At 40.6% G+C, this 27415-nt stretch overlaps 1 protein-coding gene across 1 annotated transcript in view; it reads left to right on the forward strand.

Moving 5' to 3' along the window:
• ttc12 (tetratricopeptide repeat domain 12) overlaps positions 1-26541 on the forward strand; it is a 39253-nt gene extending 12712 nt beyond the window's left edge. Inside the window, exons 10-21 of the mRNA XM_020502701.2 lie at positions 733-802; positions 1257-1345; positions 2097-2265; positions 2693-2785; positions 6332-6395; positions 6600-6734; positions 7126-7218; positions 7560-7628; positions 13537-13638; positions 13850-13949; positions 14191-14419; positions 24981-26541. Coding sequence (XP_020358290.1) covers positions 733-802; positions 1257-1345; positions 2097-2265; positions 2693-2785; positions 6332-6395; positions 6600-6734; positions 7126-7218; positions 7560-7628; positions 13537-13638; positions 13850-13949; positions 14191-14419; positions 24981-25050 — 1283 coding nt within the window. The 3' untranslated portion in view covers positions 25051-26541. The remainder of the gene's footprint in view (positions 1-732; positions 803-1256; positions 1346-2096; positions 2266-2692; positions 2786-6331; positions 6396-6599; positions 6735-7125; positions 7219-7559; positions 7629-13536; positions 13639-13849; positions 13950-14190; positions 14420-24980) is intronic.
• The last annotated feature ends 874 nt before the right edge of the window (positions 26542-27415 follow it).

The raw sequence follows: 27415 nt of genomic DNA on the forward strand, positions 1-27415 counted from the left end.
CCGAGGCGCGAGGTAGGCAGAGGAAAGGACACACGGAAGTGCAATGATAAATATGTGTTTACAATCCAAGCATCCGTGTGAGATGTTCTATTACCAACACCTCAGATTGTGTAGAATGCCGAGGTACAGTACTGGATGATTTATGCAAATTTTGACTGCGCTGGGCCTAAGATGCACACGCGTTTGCACTATAATGTTACATTTACATAATATCTGTGAACTGCCAGTATCAACTACACCACCAGGGACAATAATCAATGATCAATGTGGTAGACTACTACCACACATTTCCAGTCTGTGTTTTCACTTCCCCCATATGGATGAATACAACCTGTCAGATGATCTACTGCTTGTAAGACTGACTGTCTTACAATGTCATTGAATGAAAGGGCAAATGTAACATAATTCCCAGTTGAACATCTCTAAGAAGAGTGTAGAAACGGCCTGCCTGACATTACCGGCTCTCTCGCCACCAAATCACCTCAGGGGAGCTTTTTCCCCCCGCTCTTCTAGATTTTCTCTGCACACACGCCCGGTCTCACCATCTTTATGAGGGAAATAGCGGAGGATCTTTGGCTCTGGATGAGTTTTATTTATTCCACTCTCTCCTGCCCTTGACCGCCAGGCATTGTGTTTCTGAAGCCTGGCCACGGGCGCACTGTGATGATGTATGTGGCTCACTGAGGTACGGAGAGGCCTCCCAGTCCTGACGTTATCTGCTCTTCCTAACAGGCACTGGCCAGACGCTGTTCCGATTAAACAATGGCTTCAGTATCATCCAAACCAATGACACCGTAAGAAGGTAAGGGGACCCGAGAGACGCCCCTGACTGACACTGATAGGGAATTAAGGACAGGCCGCCAACCGTGGTCCCAAAAAGTTTTTCAAACCAAAGAGATGTTGTCTTTAAAAGTTACTCTCTCTCTGTTAGTTGCTAGTTAAATATTGCCAAAATAGAATGAGCTCCTTTAGAGATTTGGATGACCCTGTAATGTGCTGTGCCCCACGCAATGTACTACATGTATGTATAGTAGGTTTTATGTAGGTTGAGACACTAATCACAACTCCCTCATGTGAAATTAGTGAGGGTATTATTAGCCTAAAGTCGTCCGCAATTGTTCTCGTGAAGCATTGTGGACTTGTCATATTTCAGACCAGCACATATTGTCAGGAAAGTGGCTCAAGTTTTCAGCAGAAAATAATGAGAAAAATATGCCGTACTCATAAAGAACACAATTGGGTTTCCTTATTTTCAGTTGCCTGTTGCAGAAATCGACAGCGCCATGCGCAGAGGAGCTATGCGTGTCCGTACTGAAATTGTGGAGGGTGATTTGCGATGGAAATGGTTTGTAAGACAAGACATTAGTGTGATATTTCCTCCCGCTATTTTTTGCACATAGATTTTTTTGGTCAAGAGAAATTGTGTGAAGAAAATGCATGAAATGCCAAACATCTTCAATTATCCCATTGTTTTCTCATTATTCTGCCTGTCATGCATTTTTGCCAACTCCTTATTAAGTGCCCACTTGTTCTGTAGTCACACAGGCAATGTGTGCTTAAGTGGCAATCTCGGATTGGTACATCCATTATTTATGAATGATATAGCCATTGATTCTTGAAGAATATAATTTATACATGGCTCGTGTCTTGCAGAACCCACAAAATATAAGCTTGTTTTACTCCATTATTTGTCAACATTGTAATTGTAAACACACTTTGTGACTGCTTCATTGTTTGAATCCCAGACTGCCCCTTTTACCACATCAAAATTCATGAACACTTGTAACCAAGAGAAAATAATTGCTCCTTCTCCCAAACGGTGACAAATCAATTATACAGCTATCCAAAACCTGTTGTGCCAATGTCAAAATAGGGGAAATGCATTTGATGTAAAAAATCTGCCAATTAAGGAGGCAAGTGCAATTATATTGTTGCTATTGCATTTAAAGTAGGCCTACAATCATCCCCTGACAAATAGCGTTCGAATCGATTCAAAGTGCATGCAATGTGTTATTAAATTCAATCTTTGCCACAACTGTCACTGGAACTGTCCCTGTTGCTGAATAAATTTTTTCTCCTGGGCTGCTTGCTTTCAGATGAAAACCAAAAGATGCTGATGAGATGCCCAGCCTCCAAAGAGTACATTGTTGACTTATTAGTATCAGGAATGGCGGCGGTGCGGAAAGAATGCCTGGCGTTTCTGTCTTTGTACTCCCAAACTCCACATGGAAGATGCTTGGCCATTGAGAACCTGAATTTGCACATGTAAGAGATCAGATCCCTGTTGGTAATTGCGTGTTCTGGCTGACAAGAACCACACACTATTATCAAATCAAACCTACCTGCCTTCTCCTCTTTCAGCTCTTTCAGCTCTTTCAGACAGCAGGTAGAGCCGTCCACTCAGAGTACAGGGAAATAAAAATATGTTGGGAAAGTATGGTTGTAGGGTCGCAAAATATGTTGTGCTCTATTAACAATAGAATTGAAAACATGTTGATATTCTATTGCTGTATTTAGTCTCACATCAGACCTGCATTTGCACTTGCTGGTCCCTGTTATTCTGAATATTGTGTCATCCATCTTATTTAATCAGTAAAACAATGACATAGTAAGTTGGATAATTGTCTTGGCTTAAAGAGGTATTAATGACATGTGAAAATGAAATATTTGACTTTCTCACACAACTCTGCAGGTTGGTGGGAAACTTGATGATGTGCATATCCACACAGAGCCAGCTGGAAACCACAGCTCTAACTATTTTGGAGAACTTTGCCACAGAAAACCAGTATGTACACTGTAGCTAATGCAATAGATAGTTTTCCGTAACAAAATGGTGGATGCTCTTACTTGAAGGAGGGAAAAACTCAGTCACTGAAATATTCTTTGAAGTTTTTATGTATTCTCTTAGCAGCAGATGTCAGAACAAATGGACACGTTTCAGCGTCAGCCTTCGTCAGCGTTTGAAGGACAATGCTATCACAATGATATCACTTCACAGGAAAAAATAAATACATATTCTGACCATGACCCACCAGGCTAGTCTATTGTATTGCCATATATCATCGGCGTAAATATTAAAGAGCAGTTTTAATTCACTTGGCTGGACAGTTAGGAGGCTCCAAGCAAATGCAAAGTGAACAGCGGGGTTGACATCCCAATCCATCACCAGGCTCTATCCCACCGTTAATCTCAGTTGAAAGCCCGAATGGCCGCTCCATTCCTAAACTCACACTGTCACTTATGAAAATAGAGTCTGCGTCTCTGCATCTCAAGTGGCACCCTTTTCCTGATGTAGTGGTCAAAAGAAGTGCACTAAAAAGGGAATATGGTGTAATTTGGGACTAAGCCACAGAAGGAGAGTCAGAGCCACAGGAATAAAGCCAGAGAGCGTATAGTGGTTGAAATGGGAAGATCACAGTCTATTTGGTTGGACTTGAATGGTGCTGGAAGGGATTACATTACTAATGTGAGTCTGGAGCCTTTGTCAAGGACTCGCTTTTTGTTAACGTTTGCGAAAACAAGGCTATCACCTACTCTACGGTGCTGTTTGTGTGAGACGTCTCACTGGGCACACTCATTCCACGTCATTTAAATGAAACCAATGTGGAATAGACATTGAATTGACGTCTGTGTCAGGGTTTCCGTTATGAAGATTTGTGACTGGAAAGATTTTAATTTACGGACATTTGAGCAATTTACCGGACATCTATATGCATTCAAATCCGACTAGAAAGAGAGAGATAATGAAACCTCCGAACTGGTTTAGCCAACGCCATCAATTCATGAGGGATTTTGGCCAAATTAGCAACATTTAGGCTACTTGACCTTAAAAACAGCCCCCCAAAAATGACAAAAACACTATTCCTTGTGTTTCGATGTGTAGCATATGCTAAACCTAATAGCAATTGGCTTTATTGGTTTTTACTTTCCGAAAACAATAAGTGTCCTTCACGGTAGAGTCTGCGTCTCTGCATCTCAAGTGGCACCCTTTTCCTGATGTAGTGGTCAAAAGAAGTGCACTAAAAAGGGAATATGGTGTAATTTGGGACTAAGCCACAGAAGGAGAGTCAGAGCCACAGGAATAAAGCCAGAGAGCGTATAGTGGTTGAAATGGGAAGATCACAGTCTATTTGGTTGGACTTGAATGGTGCTGGAAGGGATTACATTACTAATGTGAGTCTGGAGCCTTTGTCAAGGACTCGCTTTTTGTTAACGTTTGCGAAAACAAGGCTATCACCTACTCTACGGTGCTGTTTGTGTGAGACGTCTCACTGGGCACACTCATTCCACGTCATTTAAATGAAACCAATGTGGAATAGACATTGAATTGACGTCTGTGTCAGGGTTTCCGTTATGAAGATTTGTGACTGGAAAGATTTTAATTTACGGACATTTGAGCAATTTACCGGACATCTATATGCATTCAAATCCGACTAGAAAGAGAGAGATAATGAAACCTCCGAACTGGTTTAGCCAACGCCATCAATTCATGAGGGATTTTGGCCAAATTAGCAACATTTAGGCTACTTGACCTTAAAAACAGCCCCCCAAAAATGACAAAAACACTATTCCTTGTGTTTCGATGTGTAGCATATGCTAAACCTAATAGCAATTGGCTTTATTGGTTTTTACTTTCCGAAAACAATAAGTGTCCTTCACGGTTCAGTTTTTGGCAATTTGAGCGCTAAGTGCATCAGAGTATTGCATGCATTTGCATCCACTGTATGATATTAATATTAGAAAAAATGACATAAAGGAAGAGAAGCCCCAGAGAGATATAGAGATGTGCCGGCAGCATGCTATGACACCGACATGCATTTGTCAGATGGCTACTGTGTCTGCTAGACAGATATAGGCATACAGAAGGAAGCTTATTGTCACGCCCTGGCCTTAGTCATCTTTGTTTTCTTTATTATCTTGGTTAGGTCAGTATGTGACGAGGGTGGTATGTGTGTTTTTGTCTTGTCTAGGGTCCTCACCTCAACTGTCGGATTCAGTTGGAGCGCTGGTGCACACTGCCTTCATATCATAAGCCGGCACTAGTTAAGCTTAATAATAGCCACACCACACCAAACCTTCACAAACGTTTCTAAACTTTATTAGGGTAATAACAAAAGTAAATCAAGCCATTATTTATAGGAAAAATAGGAGACGGCTATTATAATATGGCAAACACAACATTACAGTTGGAACTTAATTTGGCCAAAGAAAATGGCTCAACAGAATGAATCAAAAGACTTGGTTTAAAAAGACGAACTGGTTTAAAACATCACAAGAGTTTTGAACACAATATATTGCAGCAATTAAACCTCTAACGATATTTATTTTACAACGGGCCTTCTTATAACTAATTTACCTTAAACTAAAGATGGAGCACACATTTGAAAAGACAATTCTAACTTAATTTAGCCAACGAAAATGTCTCAGCAGAATTAAATAAAACACGTTTAGCGTATTTAAAGAACTGGTTTAGATTAATAGACCTACAATAATAACAATGATATACAATAATAATAGGCTAATGATAAAGCATATGATAATAAATACGAAAATAAATACAGTTAAGTTCCAAAATTGCATTCTCTCTGAATAGCGATTTGCACAGTGGCTTGCATTTGGCCGTGCCAACGCTCTTCTCATCTTTGTCCACTACATTATTCAAACTTGTCCACACAAAGGACATTCCACTTGTTGTTTTTTTCACTGTAGGCATACTGTTTATCCTCTAACTTTCGTTTTACTTCAATGAAAAAAGCCTCAATCTTCGCAATCAACAACAGCCTAGGCCAAGGCTCCTCTCTCACTCTCTCTATCTATCCTCAGCACCACACACACATGCTTGCAGAGTGAGAGAATGGTGGAGTGTGAAATTGGGGTGTAAGCCTATGATAGACAGCCTCTCCAGGACAATTTGTTTGGCTTCAGTTCTACAATTTAATTTAGCGTCTTTTCTTTTTTGGTAGGCCAAAAGCCGTCCATTACTTGCTAACGGTGGGGTGTGTGTGTTGACTTATTAAGTATGTGTGTGCTTGTGTGTGTTATAAAACATTTAGATAATGTCGTCACATACTGTGGTTTGGTACCGCACGTCATGACTCATGAATAATAATATAATATCGATTGTGTTTTTAACCTCCTGAGATTCATTGTCCGTGTCCCATACTGTATGCAGTGTGCAGCCAATTATTTTATTGTTCCTTGTCATGTGGGAACCTATTGTATAGAGTATGCTACATCACTATACAGCGTAAGCAAGTGATTTGTAGCATATCTACTGTATATTCTTGAACATTTCATGTTCATCATGGTTAACTCCCTGTTCATGTTACAGATTTTGCTTGCAGTTAAGGGACATGTTTACAACATTGATTGTGCCCCCTTTCACAAGTTTGCTGGTAAGATATTTGTGTTGGAAGTTAGCTACATCTCATCAAATACTTAATTTGCTCCTGATACTGTAGTTGTTGTAGCCTGGTCCTAGATCTGTCATGCCAAACATGACTACAACCATATGAGTTGGCAATACAGCAAAAGCTCATCTGCGACCAGACATTGTCAAAATATTTTTGGGATAATCTTTCCTTGTGCTCCGCTTGCAGAGAAACATCACCACATTCAACCAGCATTGTTTCCCATCGCTCATATCAACAATAGGCAATATGATTGGAGATGATGCCATCCATAACGAGGTTGCCAACTGTCAGGAGTTTTGGCAGGCCTTTCTAATCGCCATGGTGAATATTGCTCCATATTGTATTTATGACTAGCTTATTTTAAAGGAGCACACAACTTTGTTATTTTCCTAAATTGAACTGGGATGTTTATTTTTCTATTTTATAATTTTTCAATTCTAATGATGGCATACTTGTTTTTTATGACTAGCTTATTTTAAAGGAGCACACAATTTTTTTTATTTTCCTAAACTGAACTGGGATGTTTATTTTTCAAATATATATTTTTTAAATTCTAATGATGGCACGCTTGCTTTTTCTCTTTCCAATAAAATAAAGGTTTTGAAATGTCACAGACTGAAACTTATAAGCCAGAATAGATAACAATGTACAATGGTCATTTCTCAAACCAAATCCAGTGAGTGTTGTATTGCACTGTGGTTCTCTATTACAGAAGTGGTGTACTCACTGTGAATACAGAGAGATCCTTTATCCCCTCCTGGGACTGATGATCAACCTCTCTGGTAATCCCTCCACAGCCATCCAGGTACGATAGAGGCTGTTAGGCTGAGCGTATCCCAAATGGCACCATATTCCCTATATAGTGCACTACTTTTGACCAGGGCCCATGGCACACTAGGGTGCCATTTGGAGTTGGGCAGTGATTGACTAGCCCTTGGCCCACCTATCAGCGTAACACATCAATTTGATGGGAAGAGGGAGGGAAGGAGGTGAATGGAAAAACAAGAACAAAGAGAGCACTGAGAGCTTTTGTTTCAGACCCTTTGGTGTAATAATAATAAGCACCCCTATGAAAAAGTGATATGTACAGTGAACATTTGATTAACCTTTCTCTCTCTCGCTTTTTTTCTCTCCTTTATCTTGCAGGAGCATGCTGTTCCCATCAGTGGAGTATGCTTGGGCTTGCTGAGTGATCCCGACGGGGGCATCATCACAGTGAGTGGTTGCACCACAGGGCCCCGACGCAGCTCTGCTGATGAGACCAAAACCACGGCATCTCTCACGGACACTTCTCTACGGCCCCTCTGGCCTATCATGCTCTAACTATCCATATCGCAAGCATTTTTCATATGCAAACAAAGATGGAAGAGATGGGTATTTGGAGAGAAACAATACGACACCATACTTGTTTTATGTATAGCAACTAGTTTTAGATATAAACACAACTCCTGCTTTGTCAGCATGTATTCCAAAGCATTGAAAAGTTAAGATTAGAACACGTATAAGAAAACATAGCACGGTCTGGTCTGAGCAGTCTCAAGGGGCTAAAAACTATTCAGAACGTATCTCGAACATGCAGTGCATTCGGAAAGTATTCAGACCCCTTTACTTCTTCCACAGTTTGTTACATTACAGCCGTATTCTAAAATGGATTGTAAACTGGGTGGGTCAGCCAGACAGCCATGGTATATCAGACCGTATACCACAGGTATGACAAAACACCTATTTTTACTGCTCAAATTATTTTGGAACCAGTTTATAATAGCAGTATGGCACCTCGGGGGTTTGTGATATATGGCCAATATTTATATATATTTTTATTTAACCTTTATTTACTTTGGCAAGTCAGTTAAGAACAAATTCAGCCTACCCCAGATGACGCTGGGCTAATTGTGCGGATGTGATGCAGCCTGAATTCGAACCAGAGACTGCAGTGACGCCTCTTGCACTGAGATGGAGTGCCTTAGGCCTCTGCGCCACTCGAGCGCCCAAATATACCACCGCTAAGGGCTGTGTCCAGGCATCTACCCTCGGGCCATATTGCTTAATTAAATAAAAAAAAATCTTCGTCAATCTACACACAATACCCCAAAATAGCAATGCGAAAACAGGTGTTTAGAAATGTTTGTAAATGTATAAAAAATGTAAAACAGAAATACATATTTATATAGGTTTTCATACCCTTTGCTATGAGACACGAAATTGAGCTCAGGTTCATCCTGTTTCCATTGATCATCCTTGAGATATTTCTACAACTTGATTGGAGTCCACCTGTGGTAAATTAAATTGATTGGACATGATTTGGAAAGGCACACCTATCTATATAAAGTCCCACAATTGACAGTGCATGTCAGAGCAAAAACCAAGCCATGAGGTCGAAGGAATTGTCTGTAGAGCTCCAAGACAGAATTATGTCGAGGCACAGATGTGGGGAATGGTACCAAAACATTTCTGCAGTATTGAAAGTCCCGAAGAACACAGTGGCCTGCATCATTCTTAAATGGAAGAACCACCAAGACTCTTCCTTGAGATGGCCGCCCGGCCAAACTGAGCAATCGGGGGAGAAGGGCCTTAGTCAAGGCCAAGAATCCGATGGACACTATTACAGAGCTCCTGAGTTCCTCTGTGAAGATGGGAGAACCTTCCAGAAGGTCAACCATCTCTGCAGCACTCCACCAATCAGGCCTTTATGGTAAAGTGGCCAGACGGAAGCCACTCCTCAGTAAAATGCACATGACAGCCCACTTGGAGTTTGTCAAAAGGCACCTAAAGGACTCTCAGACCATGAGAAACAAGATTCTCTGGTCTGATGAAACCAAGATTGAACTCTTTGGCCTGAATCTAATCGTCCGGTCTGGAGGAAACCTGGCACCATCCCTACGGTTAAGCATGGTTGTGGCAATCTTCAATATAGAAATGCTACCCCAAAAATGTATTGAAACTTGTTACAAATGATGGAGTCACGCATGATTTTGAAAGAGGAAGAAAAGTACTTTAAGAATATGTTTTCATTTCAGTCCCCTCCATCTCCGCTAACTGAAACTAATTGTATGGATTTTTTTCCTAATAATAATGTAAAATTAACATCTGTACAGAAAGACTCATGTGAAGGCCAAATTACAGAGGAGGAACTTCTTGATGCAATTAAAGCCTTTAAGGATGGGAAAACTCCAGGGCTGGAAGGCATACCAGTGGAAGTATACAAAACTTTTTTTTGACCGTTATTAGCATGTTTTAACCACTCCTATATAAATGGTAGATTATCAGACAAGAAGGTCTGATATCATTATTACTGAAACAGGACCCAAGTGGCATTTATATAGTGGCCTGGTTTTCATAGCTGATTTTGAAAAGGCTTTTATATAAAGTACGACTGGAGTTTATATGTAAATGCCTAGAAATGCCTATATTTTGGGGAATCTCTTATAAAAATGGGTTAAAGTAATGTATAGGTACCCTAGGTGTAAAATAGTAAATAATGGCTACATCTCAGAAAGTTTTAAACTATCTAGAGGATTAGAACAAGGTTGTCCACTATCGGCATATCTATTTATTATTGCCATCGAAATGTTAGCTGTTAAAATTATATCAAACAATAATATTAAGGGATTAGAAATCCAAGGCTTAAAAACTAAGGTGTCATTGTACGCTGATGATTCATGTTTTCTTTTAAAATCACAATTAGAATCTCTCCACGGCCTCATGGAGGATCTAGATACTTTTGCTATCCTCTCTGGATTAAAACCAAATTATAATAAGTGTTACAAATGATATTACGTATTGGATCACTAAAAAATACTAATTTTACATTACCGTGTAGTTTACCAATTAAATGGTCTGACGGAGATGTGGACATACTCAGTATACAAATCCCAAAAGAAAGAAATGATCTCACTCCAATACATTTTTATAGAACGTTAGCAAAAATAGATAAGATGTTGCTAACATGGAAAGGAAAATACCTGTATATTTGTGGAAAAATCACCCTGATTAACTCTTTAGTCATTTAGTCACTTCACCTATTTGCTTATGGTTTTGCCTACACCGAGTGACCTGCTTTTTAAATTATATGATCACTGGTTCTCTAGTAAATTGGTAGGAACATCCTATGTTCAAGAATGGCCTTTTTCCCTTTATTCAGATTACACCTGCTCACTTTCGGTTGTTTGAAAAGGAAATAATCTCCAAAATATCGTTATTTTTTAAACAAGCCTTAGGAAGTTGGTTGCAATTTCAGTTTAATCCACCTGAAAAGACAGAACAAATAATACCACAAACTCAAATATACTAATTGATAGAAAATAACATATTTTTCGAAGATTTCTTTTTTTAAAGTATAATTTTTGTGAATGATATCATAAATAGGACTGGTGGCGTTACAGTGGAGCAAAAAAGTATTTAGTCAGCCACCAATTGTGCAAGTTCTCCCACTTAAAAAGATGAGAGAGGCCTGTAAATATTCATCATAGGTACACTTCAACTATGACAGACAAAATGAGAATTTTTTCCACAAAAAATCACATTGTAGGATTTTTAATGAATTTATATGCAAATGATGGTGGAAAATAAGTATTTGGTCAATAACAAAAGTTTATCTCAATACTTTGTTATATACCCTTTGTTGGCAATGACAGAGGTCAAACGTTTTCTGTAAGTCTTCACAAGGTTTTCACACACTGTTGCTGGTATTTTGGCCCATTTCTAAGAATAGAAAGGTTCAGTACTTTTGTGAAGCATCACAGCACAGTTGAAAAATATATGGCAAATAGAAATTCAAAATGGATGATGTTGAGAGATAGATGGGAGAGGTAGAATGGAGCTGAAGGGTGGGACTAATAACAAGATAACCAATGTAAAACATACAGGGTCTGTAAAATGTATATAGGTTCAGAAATTTTGTGAAATAGCACAGTTACAAATAGAAATCAAACGGGATGGACATCAGAAATAGAGGAAGGACTAAAAACAAACAAAATATAACTATTGGAAAATAGATTGTTTGTAAAATGTGTATAAGATGTATAAACTGAAGGTAGAAGCCTAAGTGTTACAGTTTATTAGTTTACTCCAATTGGTGGTAAGGTTTGCGGGGAATAATACTGTTGATTTACTTTTTTTTTTTTACTCATTAGGAATTTAGGATGCCTCGGAAGAAGTTGTTTAACGAGTTGCCATCTCCCAAATTAAACTCTAGATGATCTAAGTTACTTATTAATCATTACCTCATATCAGTCTCATTCTGAACAGTCGTAAGCTTCTTGGATCTGCGAGAACCCCAACCGTGAGCATTATTTACTAGCTAACTAAATAATTACACAGAATACACATACACAGTTACATGAGACAAAGGTCCCTAGTGGACTGACAAGATATGGCGGCTTATTACACAGAAATAGAGAATGGGGTGGGGAAAATAGAGAGAGAAAAAGGGACATTTATCGTGGATACATTCTAGGACTGTCCTCACATTAATCATATACCTTGCACACGTACCGCTGCCCATTTGGAAGAAAAAAAAAGAATGTATTTACGCGTTGAATACCGTTGGTTCATCGTTTATCTCGGTCGGAACCAATCACTCTCGGAAAGTTGTTTCAGTGAGCTTTTCCTGTGGGCCACTTGTACATGCTCTGATTGTCCACCAGAGGTCACAAGGTCCTTCTTAGTTGTCTCCAATGGGCTGTTTCCTTAGAACAGCTACTTAGCCGTACCAGTGATTGTCTGAGAGGGGAGTTTTCTTCTCCTCTTCCTCTGGTAGATAGTCAAAGTTCCAAAACCACTTTACACGCACAGCTGCAGACCGACGGTGTCCTGGTCTGGTAAGTTCATTTTCTTCACCTCGTGTTGAGAGTTTCAGAGTTTCTAACCATTTCAATGTGTGGACCACTGTCTCACGTCTTTCTGGTCTAATATGTTAATTCCTAGCCAGTCCTTTTATGCACTCTGGTCAAAAAGGGCGGTTCCATCACACTGACACGCTTTTCTGACATCACTCGGGGCGTGGTATCTCATTTTCACATCAGATTGGATGAAAACTTGATGGCTAAAGGGGATTTCCTTCCTAAGTTACAGTATTTGGTTCATACAGTTTTTAATAACATCATAAAATTACAAACAATATGACATTAATTTTCTACATCTACCCACTGACCATTTCCCACATTCGGGTGTGAGAAATATTGTTCCAAAGTTCACTTTTTGGACGTTAGAGTTTTGGGCTGGCGAAAGTCTTCTGGAGACAAAGGTATTCCTTTGGTTGATACAAAGGAGCCAAGAGAGTCCTTTGCTGCATACAATTTACGACCGGGCATGAGGTGTCACAAAACCCCCACATCAATCCCTCCTCCCCTCTGCGGGTGAGAGGGGTCTGGTAGAAGTTGGATCCATTGAAAACCTGATCTTTGGATCCTCACAGGAGAGTCATGACAGCACACAGCCAAGACAATGCAGGAGTGGCTTCAGGACATGTCTCTGAATGTCCTTGAGTGGCCCAGCCAGAGCCAGACTTGAATCTGATCGAACATCTCTGGAGAGACCTGAAAATAGCTCTCCAGTAACGCTCCCCCATCCAACTTGACAGAGCTTCAGAGGATCTACAGAGAAGAATGGGAGGAACTCCCCAAATACAGGTGTGCCAAGCTTGTAGCATCATACCCAAGAAGACTCAAGGAAGTAATGGCTGCCAAAGGTGCTTCAACAAAGTACTGAGTAAAGAGTGAATAATTATGTAAATGTGATTGTTTTTTGCAAAAATGTCTAAAAACCTGTTTTTGCTTTGTCATTATTGGGTATTTGTGTGTATATTGATGAGAGAAAAAAAACTATTTAATCAATTTTAGAATAAGGCTGTAACGTAGCAAAATGTGGAAAAATTCAAGGGGTCTTAATACTTTCCAAATGCACTGTACATTCCTAAGAGGATCTCTCTCTCTCTCTCTCTCTCTCTCTCTCTCTCTCTCTCTCTCTCTGTGTGACATTCAGTGTTACATTAAGGATCTCTCTCTCCGGGTTTGTAAATGTGACAGAATATCAGCAACAGGTGTTGATGACTGCTCTGTTTCTTTCCCCAATCACTCTCTTTCTTTTCCCACTGACTGAATATTGTTCTTTCTCTTGGCCTCAGAGAGCCACAGGTTTGCTGAGTAAAGTGCTCCCACAGTCCCCCGCTGCTACTGAAGACGCCGTGCAGAGAGGAGTCGTGGGGACAATGCGGAGGCTACTGAAAGTAATGCCAAGCATAATTTATTGCCTTTTTTATTATATTTCTTTTAGGTGATCACTGCCTGCCCGATTCAAGAGGCCTTTTTCCCTTCTTTCCCTTCCACAGCTTCTTGATAAAATAATAATGCTGTGTTATGTGTTATATGGACTGATATAATGTGTTCTATATACTGTATATGATGTGAGAGAAATTATCATTTTATCTTGCCATGCAGGGATCAGGGAAGACCACCACTAAATATTTGATCAAGACCCTCACAGTGTGCACGGCTATCAGTCAAACGGCTCAGGAGGAGTGGGTGAAATGTGATAATCGTAAGATACATGTATGATGGATTGGTCTTGGTTTTTGAACTAGTGTGTTATGTGAAAGATGGTAAATAACAAAAACAGATATTGTATTATAAGATGTGTCCTCACACATGCGTGTGCGTGTTGGTTTGTGTGTATGAGCACGTCTGTTTTTATTTTGTTTGTATGTGCCTGTGTGTGTGTGCTTTTGTCTGTGAGTGTACGTGATTACATTGGGCAACTTTTATTTTGTCCTACTCATCAGGACTTCACACCCTGAGGAGGCTCCTGGGTCCCAGCAGTGAGGAGGCAGTGGCAGGGAACGCTGCCCTGTGCCTGGGCCACTGCCTGGGGGTGCGGGGGGCAGCCAGTAGCCTCCTGGGAACCGACACTGTCCTGCTCCTGCTCCGCCTTGCTGCGGGCGACGCCAAGAGAAGTGCTGTGCAGCAAAATTCTGCCATCGCTCTGGGGAAGCTGTGTAAAGCAGAGCCCAGGTAATTGCTATGTTAATTAATCACACATGCACGTATGCTTACACACACACGCACCCATACACACACACACATACACATGCAGGCACATGCACCCAAACACACTCCTCAACATCTCAGCTCTTACACTGGCATAACTCAGTTATTTATATTTGAGAACTTTCCTACTTTCCTAAAAACGCACTTATGAAGAGAACATCGCTGGTCATCCCTACTGCCTCTGACCTGGCGGACTTACTAAACACAAATGCTTTGTTTGTAAATTATGTCTGCGTGTTGTGCTGTGCCCCTGGCTATCAGTACATTTTTTTAAATAAAACAATTGTGCTATCTGGTTTGCTTAATATAAGCCATTTGAAATGATTTATACTTTAACTTTTGATACTTAAGTATATTTAAAACCAAATACTTTTAGACTTTTACTCAAGCAGTATTTCACTGGGTGAGTTTCACTTTTATTTTAAGGTATTAAGGTACTTTTATATTAAGGTATCTTTTCTTTTACTTAAGTATGGCAATTGAGTACTTTTTCCGCCACTGAGATTATAGACTACCGATCGCTGTCCATCAAATCAACGTTTATAGCTCCAATAGTGCAGTATTACCTAGCAATACAAAATAATACACACATAATTCCAAAATTAAGAAATATCAGAACGAGCAATGTCAATGTCCGGAATATACAGTACTAGTCACAAGGTTGGACACACCTACTCATTCAAGGGTTTTTCTTTATTTTCACTATTTTCAACATTGTAGAATAATTGTGAAGACATCACAACAATGAAATAACACATGGAAGCATGTAGTAACCAAAAAAAGTGTTAAACAAAACAAAATATATTTTATATTTGAAATTCTTCAAAATAGCCACCCTTTACCTTCATGACAGCTTTGCACACTCTTGGCATTCTCTCAACCAGCTTCACCTGGAATGATTTACAAAAGTCTTGAAGGAGTTTCTACATATGCTCAGCACTTGTTGGCTGCTTTTCCTTCACTCTGCGGTCCAACTCATCCCAAACCATCTCAATTGGGCTGAGGTCGGGCGATTGTGGAAGCCAGGTCATCTGATGCAGCACTCCATCACTCTCATTATTGGTCAAATAGCCCTTACACAGCCTGGAGGTGTGTTGGGTCATTATTAAACAAATAATAGTCCCACTAAGCGCAAACCAGATGGGATTGAGTATCGCTGCAGAATGCTGTGGTAGCCATGCTGGTGTGTGCCTTGAATTCTAAATAAATCACTGACAATGTCACCAGCAATGCACCCTCACACCATCACACCTCCTCCTCCATGCTTCATAGTGGGAACTACACATGTGTAGATCATCTGTTCACCTACTCTACATCTCACAAAGACACAGAGGTTGGAACCAGAAATCTCTCATTTGGACTCATCAGACCAAAGGACATATTCCACCAGTCTAATGTCCATTGCTGGTGTTTCTTGGCCCAAGCAAGTTTCTTCTTATTATTGGTGTCCTTTAGTAGTGGTTTCTTTGCAGCAATTCGACCATGAAGGCCTGATTCACGCAGTCTCCTCTGCAATTTCTGAGCCTGGTAACTCTAATGAACTTATCCTCTGTATTTTCTGCATTGACTGCTTAAAGTAATGATGGACTGTCGCTTCTCTTTGCTTATTTGAGCTGTTCTTGCCATAATATGGACTTGGTATTTTACCAAATATGGCTATCTTCTGTATACCACCCCTACCTTGTCACAACACAACTGATTGGCTCAAATGCATTAAGAAGGAAAGAAATTCCACAAATGTAATTTTAACAAGGCACACCTGTCAGTTGTAGTGCATTCCAGGTGACTATCTCATGAAGCTGGTTGAGAGAATGCCAAAGTGTGCAAAGCTGTCATCAAGGCAAAGGGTGACTACTTTGAAGAATCTAAAATATTTTTGTTTAACACTTTTATGGTCACTACATAGTGTTATTTCATAGTTTGGATGTCTTCACTATTATTCTACAATGTAGAAAATAGTACAAATAAAGAAAAACCCTTGAATGAGGAGGTGTGCTTCCAATCTTTTTAATGGTACTGCATGTATAATGATTTTTATAGACGGTATGGACATATTCATAGAGAACGTGTTTACAGCAGTTCTTATATAGGTGTTCCTAATGTTTTGGACACTTAGACTCAGTATACATATGAAGTGGGTAAAACAGTATATAAGTATTAAAGTGATCAGTGTTCAATGACTCTATGTAAATAGGGCAGCAGTCTAAGGATCAGGGCAGAGTTCTGGGTGTAGGCTGGTTAGGGGTGACTGTTTAACAGTCTGATGGCCTGGAGAGAGAAGCTGTTGTCTTTGGTTCCCAGATTTGATGCACCTGTACTGTCTCTGTCTTCTAGCGGGGTGGACAGGCCATAGCTCGGGTGACTGAGGTCTTTGATGGTCTTCTTGGCCTATCTTTGCCCCGGGTGCTGTAGATGTCCTGGAGGGCATTAGAAGGACACATATCCTGAACAAATTCAGTGATATCTGCTAACCAGACCTCTAATTAAGCGATGAGACAATGGTCTTGTATTGCTAAAGAATTCACATGTTTAGTGATTCATTAAGGGCTGGGTTTTATCCATATCGCAGAAGATCCAGGTTGAATTGTAAAGGTCATTGCCCCCAGTGATGTGTTGGGCTGACCTTAGCACCCTCTGGAGAGCACTGAGGATGCAGGCTGTGCAGCTGCCCTACCAGGTGGTGATACAGCCCAGAATGTTCTTGATGGTGCATCTGTAGAAGTCTTAGGGGCCAAGCTGTATTTCTTCAGCCTCCTGAGGTTGAAGAGGTGCTATTGTGCCTTCTTCACCATGCTGTCGGTGTGGAGGGACCATTTCAGGTCCTCAGTGATGTGCACGCCAAGGAACTTGAATCTTTTGACCCTCTCAACTGGGGGAATGCTCTCTCTGCTTTCTCCTAAAGTCCACGATCAGCTCCTTCATTTTGTTGATGTTGAGGGAGAGGTTATTTTCCTGGCACCACTCCACCAGGGCTCTCACCTTCTCGCTGTAGGCTGTCTAGTTGTTGTTGGTAATCAGTCCTATCACTTTTGTGTTGTCAGCAAACTTGATGATTGAGTTGGCAATGTGAGTGGCCAATCAGTCATGAGTCAGGAAGTCTAGGACCCAGTTGCACAGGGCGAGGTTCAGACCCAGGGCCCTGAGCTTAGTGATGCGCTTCGGAGGGCACTATGGTTTTGAATACTCAGCTGTAGTCAACGAACAGCATTCTTACATAGGTATTTATTTTGTCCAGGTGGGATAGGGCAGTGTGCAGTGCAATGGCGATTGCGTCGTTCATGGGTCTGTTGGGGCGGTATGCAAATTGTAGTGGGTCTAGGGTGTTGGGTAAAGTGGAGGTGTTATGATCCTTAACTAGCCTCTCAAAGCACTTCATGATGACAGAATTGAGTGCTATGTGGCGATAATCATTCAGTTCAGTTACTTTTGCTTTCTTGGGTACAGGAACAATGGTGGACATCTTGAAGCAAGTGGGGACAACAGACTGGGATATGGAGAGATTGAATATGTCCGTAAACACTCCAGCAAGCTGGTCTGCACATGGTCTGAGGATGCGGCTTGGGATGCCGCCTGGGCCGGCAGCCTTGCGAGGGTTAACGCCTAAATGACTTACTCACGTCGGCCATGGAGAATGAGAGCACACAGTCCTCGTGAGAAGCAGTTTGATGTTGTTTTCCTCAAAGCATGCAAAGAAGGTGTTTTGCTTGTCTGGCTGGCTTTTCCTTTATAATCAGTGATTGTCTGGAGTCCCTGCCACATATGTCATGTCTGAGACGTTGAACGTTTTGCCTCTTTGCCTTACGGAGGGCATAGCTGTTTGTACACGTCCATGTTCCCAGTCGCCTTGCTATGGTTAAATGCAGGGGTTTGCGCTTTCAGTTTTGCGCAAGTGTTGCCATCTATCCACGTTTTTTAGTTTGGATAAGTTCTAATCGATCAAAGTCACTGAGACCGTGTATACGTCAGTACTATTTTCCAGAACATTTCCCAGTCCGCGTAATCAAAACAATCTTGAAGGATATATTCCGATTGGTCAGACCAACGTTGAATAATCCTTACCACAGGTGCTTCCTGCTTAAATTTTTGCCTATGGTTGGAGAAGAGCAGAATGGAGGTGTGATATGATTTGCCGAAGGAAGGGTAGAGGAGGCCCTTGTAGTCGTCCCGGAAGGGAGAGTAGCAATGATCCAGAGTCCCCGATGTTCGTGTAGCACAATAGATGTGTTGATAGAATTTCTGTAGCATTTTCCTCAGATTTCCTTTATTAATCCATGGTGCTGAAATTGTGAAATGTCTACGCGGCTGTCTAACTAATTGATGATAGGCTTTCTGTGGTGCCATGGCACGTAGCCATTGCTTTGCTTTAGCTAATGTATAAATGTTTATTGGGAGGCCAATTGGCCGACATTTTGTCATGTTAGACAGCTGGCTGGCAGGAATAGTTGGACATTCAAACATTGACGATTGTAAAATACATTTTTGATGCAACAGCATACTAATCAGCTACACTACCAAAATATTTTTGGGAATATACTGTCCTGTATAGCCTATCTCCCAGCTGGGATAGAAAGTTGTTGTGCGTAAAACCAGTCTATTAATCCCAAATTATAGTCAGTCCACCCTCAAAACACTTGCTTACTAGGGATTGTTTTATTATGCAGTATTTCCTACTATCTACAGCTAGGCTATATACTGTATGTAGCTCCTAATTAACTGCTGTTTATAAACCTTTATTAAAATGACACATCAAATAGCCTAACAATGAGGAAAAAAGTAGTCGGCTTTAGGATAAATTCAGCCACTATTTATTGTTGAACTCAACAGGTTTCAAGGTAAGTTAAATCAAGTCAAATTAAATCTTCTCTGGTCTCCTGAAGTTCTCCTTCCTGCTTTTCTGTTTTTGTGCTTGTCTCTTTCTTTTTTCTATCTTGAGGCCTATAGTAGCTACAGTATGCGGCAGCATCGCCTTGCGTTTTTCTGTGGGCAAATGTTTTCATCCGGGCCTGTAGGTCCAGGTTGCCTGGACTGCCTATACTGAGTATTGCCAACCAAGACAGTCATTACTGAGACATTGTGCATTATATGTCCATTGCGCTGCACACATTTGAAACTTAGTCTTGAATGATGCATGCTAAGATACACAATTCAAATGCAAGTTCACCAGTACGAACAAAATCACAATCTGCTTTTTTTTTGTTCAAGCCCTCAAGAAGTGTTGTCAGCTAAAGATGATCGTCTGTTTGCATCGGCCGATTTATTGGCTGTTCACTATCCAGACGACTTGTACCCAGAGCTTCCTATACAGTTAGTAATTTCTTTCTGTAGCATGTTGAGGCCGGCAATTATGAGAGGCTCAATCAAAGATGTTGCAGAACTGCTGTATTTGAAGCAGCACTCTCTTCTGCCCAGTTTCCCTGATGTTGCTACGGCAATCAGGCTGTTTTGAATCATCCCTGTAACTGTCGCTTCTGTCGCTTCTGCGGAGAAGCCTTCATTAGAAATGTACATAAAAACCCCATGCCATTACACACAAATATGTAACCTTCATTTCGACATATAGGCTACTGACCTAACTGTTACTCTCTTAAGATACTATGCAAGGTGTTGACATACGTATGGGATTAAGAACAACATTGTAGCGAATTCAAAAGGGCACCACGAAAGGGACTGGTGCATGCAACTCGCGGTCAGTAACGGTAACAAGAGAGTGAACTTAATTCGGTGTCCTGACAATGCACCATGACCGTTAGAATGGTATTGCTTTGGGGATACCGTGTGTGTGTGTGTGTGTGTGTGTGTGTGTGTGTGTGTGTGTGTGTGTGTGTGTGTGTGTGTGTGCGTGTGCAGTACAGTCACGCCTGTTAAATATGTATATACTCATAACATGATGCAGCCATCACCATGCTTGAGGAGTAGTACCCCCCCTCCATACACACACAGCCCACCCATCTCTACCTATGTATTTAACCATCCAAGTCAGTGTGGTTCCTCCCTCTGAAAATACCCTATCTCTGGCGCAACCTCTTCCAGGTCCTAATACTTATAATAATATGGGTAGTATGTGCTAAAAGAGCAAGGATTTTCTTGTTACTAAAGCCAATTCTAAGGTATAGTTTCACCAGGTCGTCTAATTAAGGTATTTTAACGGTGGCGCACACAGCAACAGGGAGCCATTCTCAAAATAAAATGTTGGGTTTATTCTCAAAATATTGTCCCTTTATTCTCGAGATATTGCCACTTTATTCACGCTATTTTATTTTGACTATATTCTCAGGATATTTCAGGTTTTTAAAGTACTATCCGTGCCTTGTTTAAAACACAATTGTAAAACATAACTTAATACTGAATTTAAAATGGATTCAATTGAGATTTTGTGGCACTGGCCTACACACAATACCTCATTATGTTTTTAGAAATGTTTCCAAAATCCATTAAAAATGAAAAGCTGAAATGTGAATTGAGTCATGTATTCAACCCCTTTCTTATTTAATTTTTTTTAAACCTTTATTTAACTCAGCAAGTCAGTTAAGAACAAATTCTTATTTACAATGACGGCCTACCCGGGGAACAGTGGGTTAACTGCCTTGTTCAGGGGCAGAGCAGCAGATTTGTACCTTGTCCCCTCAGGGATTCGATCCAGCAACCTTTCGGTTACTGGCCATACGATCTAACCTTATGGCAAGCCTAATAAGTTCAGGAGTAAAAATGTGCTTAACAAGTCACATAATAATGTGCATGTACTCACTTTGTATGCAATAATAGTGTTTAACATGACTTTTTAATTACTATCTCATCTCTGTACCCCACACATACAATTATATGTAAGGTCCCTCATTCGAGCAGGGAATTTGAAACACAGATTCAACAACGAAGACCAGGGAGGTTTTCCAATGCCTCACAAAGAAGGGTACTTATTGGGGATAAAAAAAGCAGACATTGAATATCCCTTTGAGCATGGTGTGTCACGCCCTGATCTGTTTTTCACCTGTCCTTGTATTTTGTCTCCACCACCCTCCAGGTGTCACCCATCTTCCCCATTATCCACTGTGTATTTACAGTGGGGCAAAAAAAGTATTTAGTCAGCCACCAATTGTGCAATTTCTCCCACTTAAAAAGATGAGAGAGGCCTGTAATTTTCATCATAGGTACACTTAAACGATGACAGACAAAATGAGAAATCCAGAAAATCACATTGTAGGATTTTTTAATGAATTTATTAGCAAAATATGGTGGAAAATAAGTATTTGGTCAATAACAAAAGTTTATCTCAATACTTTGTTACATATCCTTTGTTGGCAATGACAGAGGTCAAACGTTTTCTGTAAGTCTTCACAAGGTTTTCACACACTGTTGCTGGTATTTTGTCCCATTCCTCCATGCAGATGCATGATGTTTCCACCCCCATGCTTCACAGTAGGTATGGTGTTCTTTGGATGTAACTCAGCATTCTTTATCCTCCAAACTCGACGAGTTGAGTTTTTACCAACAAGTTCTATTTTGGTTTCATCTGACCATATGACATTCTCCCAATCTTCTTCTGGATCATCCAAATGCTCTCTAGCAAACTTCCGACGGGCCTAGACATGTACTGGCTTAAGCAGGGGGACACTTCTGGCACTGCAGGATTTGAGTCCCTGGCGGCGTAGTGTGTTACTGATGGTAGGCTTTGTTACTTTGGTCCCAGCTCTCTGCAGGTCTTTCACTAGGTCCCTCCGTGTGGTTCTGGGATTTTTGCTCACCGTTCTTGTGATCATTTTGACCCCACGGGGTGAGATCTTGCATGGAGCCCCAGATCGAGTGAGATTATCAGTGGTCTTGTATGTCTTCCATTTCCTAATAATTGCTCCCACAGTTGATTTCTTCAAACCAAGCTGCTTACCTATTGCAGATTCAGTCTTCTCAGCCTGGTGCAGGTCTACAATTTTGTTTCTGGTGTCCTTTGACAGCTCTTTGGTCTTGGCCATAGTGGAGTTTGGAGTGTGACTTTTTGAGGTTGTAGACAGGTGTCTTTTATACTGATAACAAGTTCAAACAGGTGCCATTGATACAGGTAACGAGTGGAGGACAGAGGAGCCTCTTAAAGAAGAAGTTACAGGTCTGTGAGAGCCAGAAATCTTGCTTGTTTGTAGGTGACCAAATACTTATTTTCCACCATAATTTGCAAATAAATTCATAAAAAATCCTACAATGTGAATTTCTGGATTTTCTTTTTCTAATTTTGTCTGTCATAGTTGAAGTGAACCGATGATGAAAATTACAGGCCTCTCTCATCTTTTTAAGTGGGAGAACTTGCACAATTGGTGGCTGACTAAATACTTTTTTGCCCCACTGTATACCTGTGTTTTCTGTCTGTTGCCAGTTTGTGTTGTTTGTTCAAGCCTACCAGCATTTTGTCTCAGCTCCTGTTTTTCCCTAGTCTCTTTCTTTCTCATCCTCCTGGTTTTTGACCTTTGCCTGTCCTGACCCTATACCCGCCTGGCTGACCACTGTCTGTCTCTGATCCTGAGCCTGCCTGCCGTCCTGTACCTTTGCTCCACCTCTGGATTACCGACCTCTGCCTGACCTGACCCTGAGCCTGCTTGCGGTCCTGTTCCTTGGCCACTGCTCTGGATTATCGACCCCTGCCTGCCTTAACCTGTCGTTTGCCTGCCCCTGTGGTTACATAATCATTGTTACTTCACACAGTCTGCACTTGGGTCTTACCTTGATTCCTGATAGTACGAACTGGCCATGACTGACCCAGCAGACTTGGACCAGCTCCGCAACGCCATTTCCTCCCAAGGAGCCACCATTGTTAGACATGGGGAGATGCTTCGTGGTCTGATGGAAGGGTTCCAGGACGTGGCCGAACGTCATGACCTAGCATTGTAGGATCCCACCTTGCATCTGATGAACTCTGGAAGTCCCTGATAGGTTCTGAGCTTACCCGAGTTCCTCCAAGAGCCTCCGAAGACTGCCAATTCACCGCTTCCCGAGCCGATGCAGCTCGGTAGGGCTGGGCTGTCTCCAACCGAACACGTACGCAGATTTGAGACCCAGAGTTGTCTGTATTGCGGTATTGCCGGTCATTTTGTGGCTACTTGTCCCTTCAAGAGACCCAGCTCATTCGTTGGAGTGAGTACTCTGGTGGGTCTTAAAGATAATTGTTCTTCTCCCCTTACTCGCCCCCTTCTCCATGCCACCCTGCTGTGGGGCGACCAGCCCAAGTCTCTCCAGGTACTCATCAACTCGGGGGCTGATGTGAGTCTAATGGACGTGGTTACATAAACATTGTGACTTCACACAGTCTGCACTTCAATACACCCAGTGACTACAAAGATACAGGTGTCCTTCCTAACTCAGTTGCCAGAGAGGAAGGAAACCGCTCAGGAATTTCACCATGAGGCCAATGGTGTCTTTAAAACAGTTACAGAGTTTAATGGCTGTGATAGTAGAAAACTGAGGATGGATCACCAACATTGTAGTTACTCCACCTAACTAACCTAAATGACATAGTGAAAAGAAGGAAGCCTGTACAGAATAAAAATATGACAAAATATGCATCCTGTTTGCAGTAAGGCACTTAAGTAATACAACAAAAAATATGGCTAAGAAATTATATTTTTGTCCTGAATACAAAGAGTTATGTTTGGAGCAAATCCAAAACATCACTGAGTACAGCTCTTCATATTTTCAAGCATAGTGGTGGCTGCATCATGTTATGAGTATGCTTGTCATCGGTAAGGTCTAGGGAGTTTCATAGCAAAATCCTAGAGGAAAACCTGGTTTAGTCTGCTTTTCTACAGACACTGCCAAAAAATTGTCAAAGAAGGAACTTTATGTCCTAAATAAAAAGAGTACAGTTTTGACTTCAATCGGCTTGAAAATCTATGGCAAGACTTGAAAATGGCTATCTAGCAATGATCAACAACCAACTTGACAGAGCATGAAGAGTTTTTTATAAGAATATTGTGCAAATATTAAATAATCCAGGTGTGCAAAGCTCTTAGAGATTATAATAATTCTGTATTTCATTCTCAGTAAATTTGCTCAAATAAAATAAAAACACGTGTTCCCTTTGTCATTATTGGATATTGTTTGTAGATTGGTGATTTTAAAAAAGCTATTTAGTCCATTTTGAATTCAGGCTGTAACACAATAATGTAGAATAAGTCAAGGGCGTGAATACTTTCTGAAGGCACTGTATATGCTCCTCCTACTAAACTCTGTGGTGCAGTAGACAGCAGCCTTCAGCAAGTTGTTTCTACCCTGCTGATGCGGATGTAACTGTTGTCCCAACTGATGTGCGATGGCAGAAACACATTTAACCTCAAAGTGCTCTAAGTTTAATCTCGAAGTGTCAGAAAAGAGGCAGAATACCCCATACATGAAAGGAGTATGCTCTGTGTCTCTACTCCTCTTTTGACTTCCCATGACAACATCCAATTCAGGGGAGAGAAAAGAATGAAATAGGTTCACCCACAGGTCAACTTAGAGGGACATCATTATGTTTGCTTACATGATTCTTGTCTGTTTTTGTTTCTAGGCATATGGCAAAACTCAGAGAACTTCACGGATTGGAGATACTCCACTCCTGTATGAAGCTGATCACATGAGTCTCTCCAACCGACCCCAAAAAAGTCTCCCAGTCTTTTTATATCCCTATCTTGTGCGTGAAAACAAAGTTCACATATGCCATTTGGAAATGACACCTTTCATTCAGCATATCACACTTAACATATCCCGAGGCAGACTTTTTTTTAAGTAGCTGTTTCTTAAGCCTTTTTAAATTTTTTATTGTAGCACGGTTTTATATTCCCATGTACCCCCCTGTGTTCTGTTGTGTATTATGACAGGTTGCCCAAGGACAATGTAGCTAAGATTCACACAGGGTTTTTAATTTTCTGTTATGAAACACTAACTAGTAAATGAAAAAGTTCCTCCCTACCAGCTGGCGTAATATTTCATATGTAAAGTTGAACTTCAAACAGCGTTTAAGATGTTCAGATAGCTAAGCAGAGTGCACGCTATTAAACAAAAAGTCATTCTTTTTAATTGGATTTAGTTGTTCTTTGCATTTTGTACACAAACAAGGTCATAAACATTAGAAAAGTGTTCAGTTACGCCAAGTTGGCTCGTTCACCCTCTGAATGGCACACATACTGTACACAATCCATGTCTCAATTGTCTCCAGGCTTAAACATCCTACTTTAACATGTCTCCTCCCCTTCATCTACACTGATTGAAGTGGATTGAACAGGTGACATCAATAAGGGATCATAGCTTTCACCTGTCTTGGAAATAGCAGGTGTTCCTAATGTTTTGTACACTCAGTGAACATCACTCAGCCATGTCCTAACATACAGTGGGGTTCAAAATGATTGGCACCCTTGATAAAGAGGAGCAGAAAATACTTTATAAAATAAATAATACAAATATTGAGCTATTTTGTATTCTCAATTTGAACACATATTGAGAATATTATTTTACAGAAATACAATTGCCCAGAGAAAGATTTAGTTTAACATGTAATATTTTTATTCTCAAACAGATAGGGGAGAACATTGTCACCGCTAAGTTTAGTATTTCGTCATTTTTATTATAAATTGAGAATAGAATATACTTCTAAACATTATTGTGGGATGCTACCATGATAACGGATAATATTGAATGAATTGTGAGTAATGACGATTGAGAAAGTTACAGAGGCACAAACATCATACACCCAAGTCATGCTAACCTCTCACCTTTACCAATAATAGGGAGGTTAGTATGTCTTGGCCGTATTCATTTTGTGCCTCTGTAACTTTATAACTCATCAATGCCACAATACATTATTTACCATTCATTTCTATTGGGCACAAAATTATCTGAAACACAACCAAAACAAACTGCGAATACATCCAACAAGTTTGTAGTCACAAGCTTGATGTAGTCATTGCGTGCTAGGAATACCCGACCGAGTACTAAACTTTTAACTACTTTGACAACAGGGGTGCCAATTATTTTGACCCTTATGCTTTTGAGAGAAAAAATATTACTTGTTAAACAAACTGTCTTTATCTGAGCAATTGTATTAGTGTAAAATAAAATACAAATCCAAAATGTTTTGCTCATCTTTGTCAAGGGTGCCTATCTTTTTGGAGGTGACTGTATATTAATCATGTGTGGAAATGGCTGAAATGCTCACATTTGACATTGATTTTAAAGAGCATTATCATACTGGATGTGTTTGGGGAAAATGGATTAGGATGATAGCGTATATTCCTGTGGTTTAGGGCTGTTCATGTGATTATAAACCCTGGCACTGGGTAAACAGCTTGAGGATATATATTCTATCTATGGCATGGAGGACCCCCTGCTCTAAATGGATCATTACACTGCATGCTTGTTAACAGCTTTGCATCACTGCCAATCATGTAAAGATTACAAACATGAGTTTAATTAAAAGGGCAATGTGTGTGTGTGTGTGTCTGGTTGTGTGTGTGTGTGTGTGTGTCTGGTTGTGTGTGTGTGTGTGTGTGTCTGCTTGTGTGTGTGTGTCTCGCTCTCTCTTTAATAATGCCATCTTAGAAATGGAGCAACAGTAGGGAAAGGGATCCCTATTAACATATCAGCCCCACGATGACTGAAGAGAGAGGAGACCTGGAGCTTGTTTACAGTACATGTCACCGAAATCTAATCCATGTATCAAAATGAAATGAGCCGAGGACAAAGCTCTCCGTATGTGATCACACTGGCTGTATATCTACAAAACTACAGCTCCCACCTGTGTTGGATTAATAGCAAGCAGGGTTTGCAAGCAACACTTTTATTTCGAAGAATATTCACCTGTTCTGGTATAAACAGGATGAGCAGTCATTTCTATTTAATGCTATTTGTTTTCATTCTCACAGGTACGTATTTGCTTTTTGTGTGCCTTTATATGATATATGTATGATTGATGATATGTTGGTGGGCTCCTTTCTGCTTGCTGCTTGT

The sequence above is a fragment of the Oncorhynchus kisutch genome, linkage group LG15 (genome assembly GCF_002021735.2).
Source record: "Oncorhynchus kisutch isolate 150728-3 linkage group LG15, Okis_V2, whole genome shotgun sequence".
Classification (NCBI taxonomy): Eukaryota; Metazoa; Chordata; class Actinopteri; order Salmoniformes; family Salmonidae; genus Oncorhynchus; species Oncorhynchus kisutch.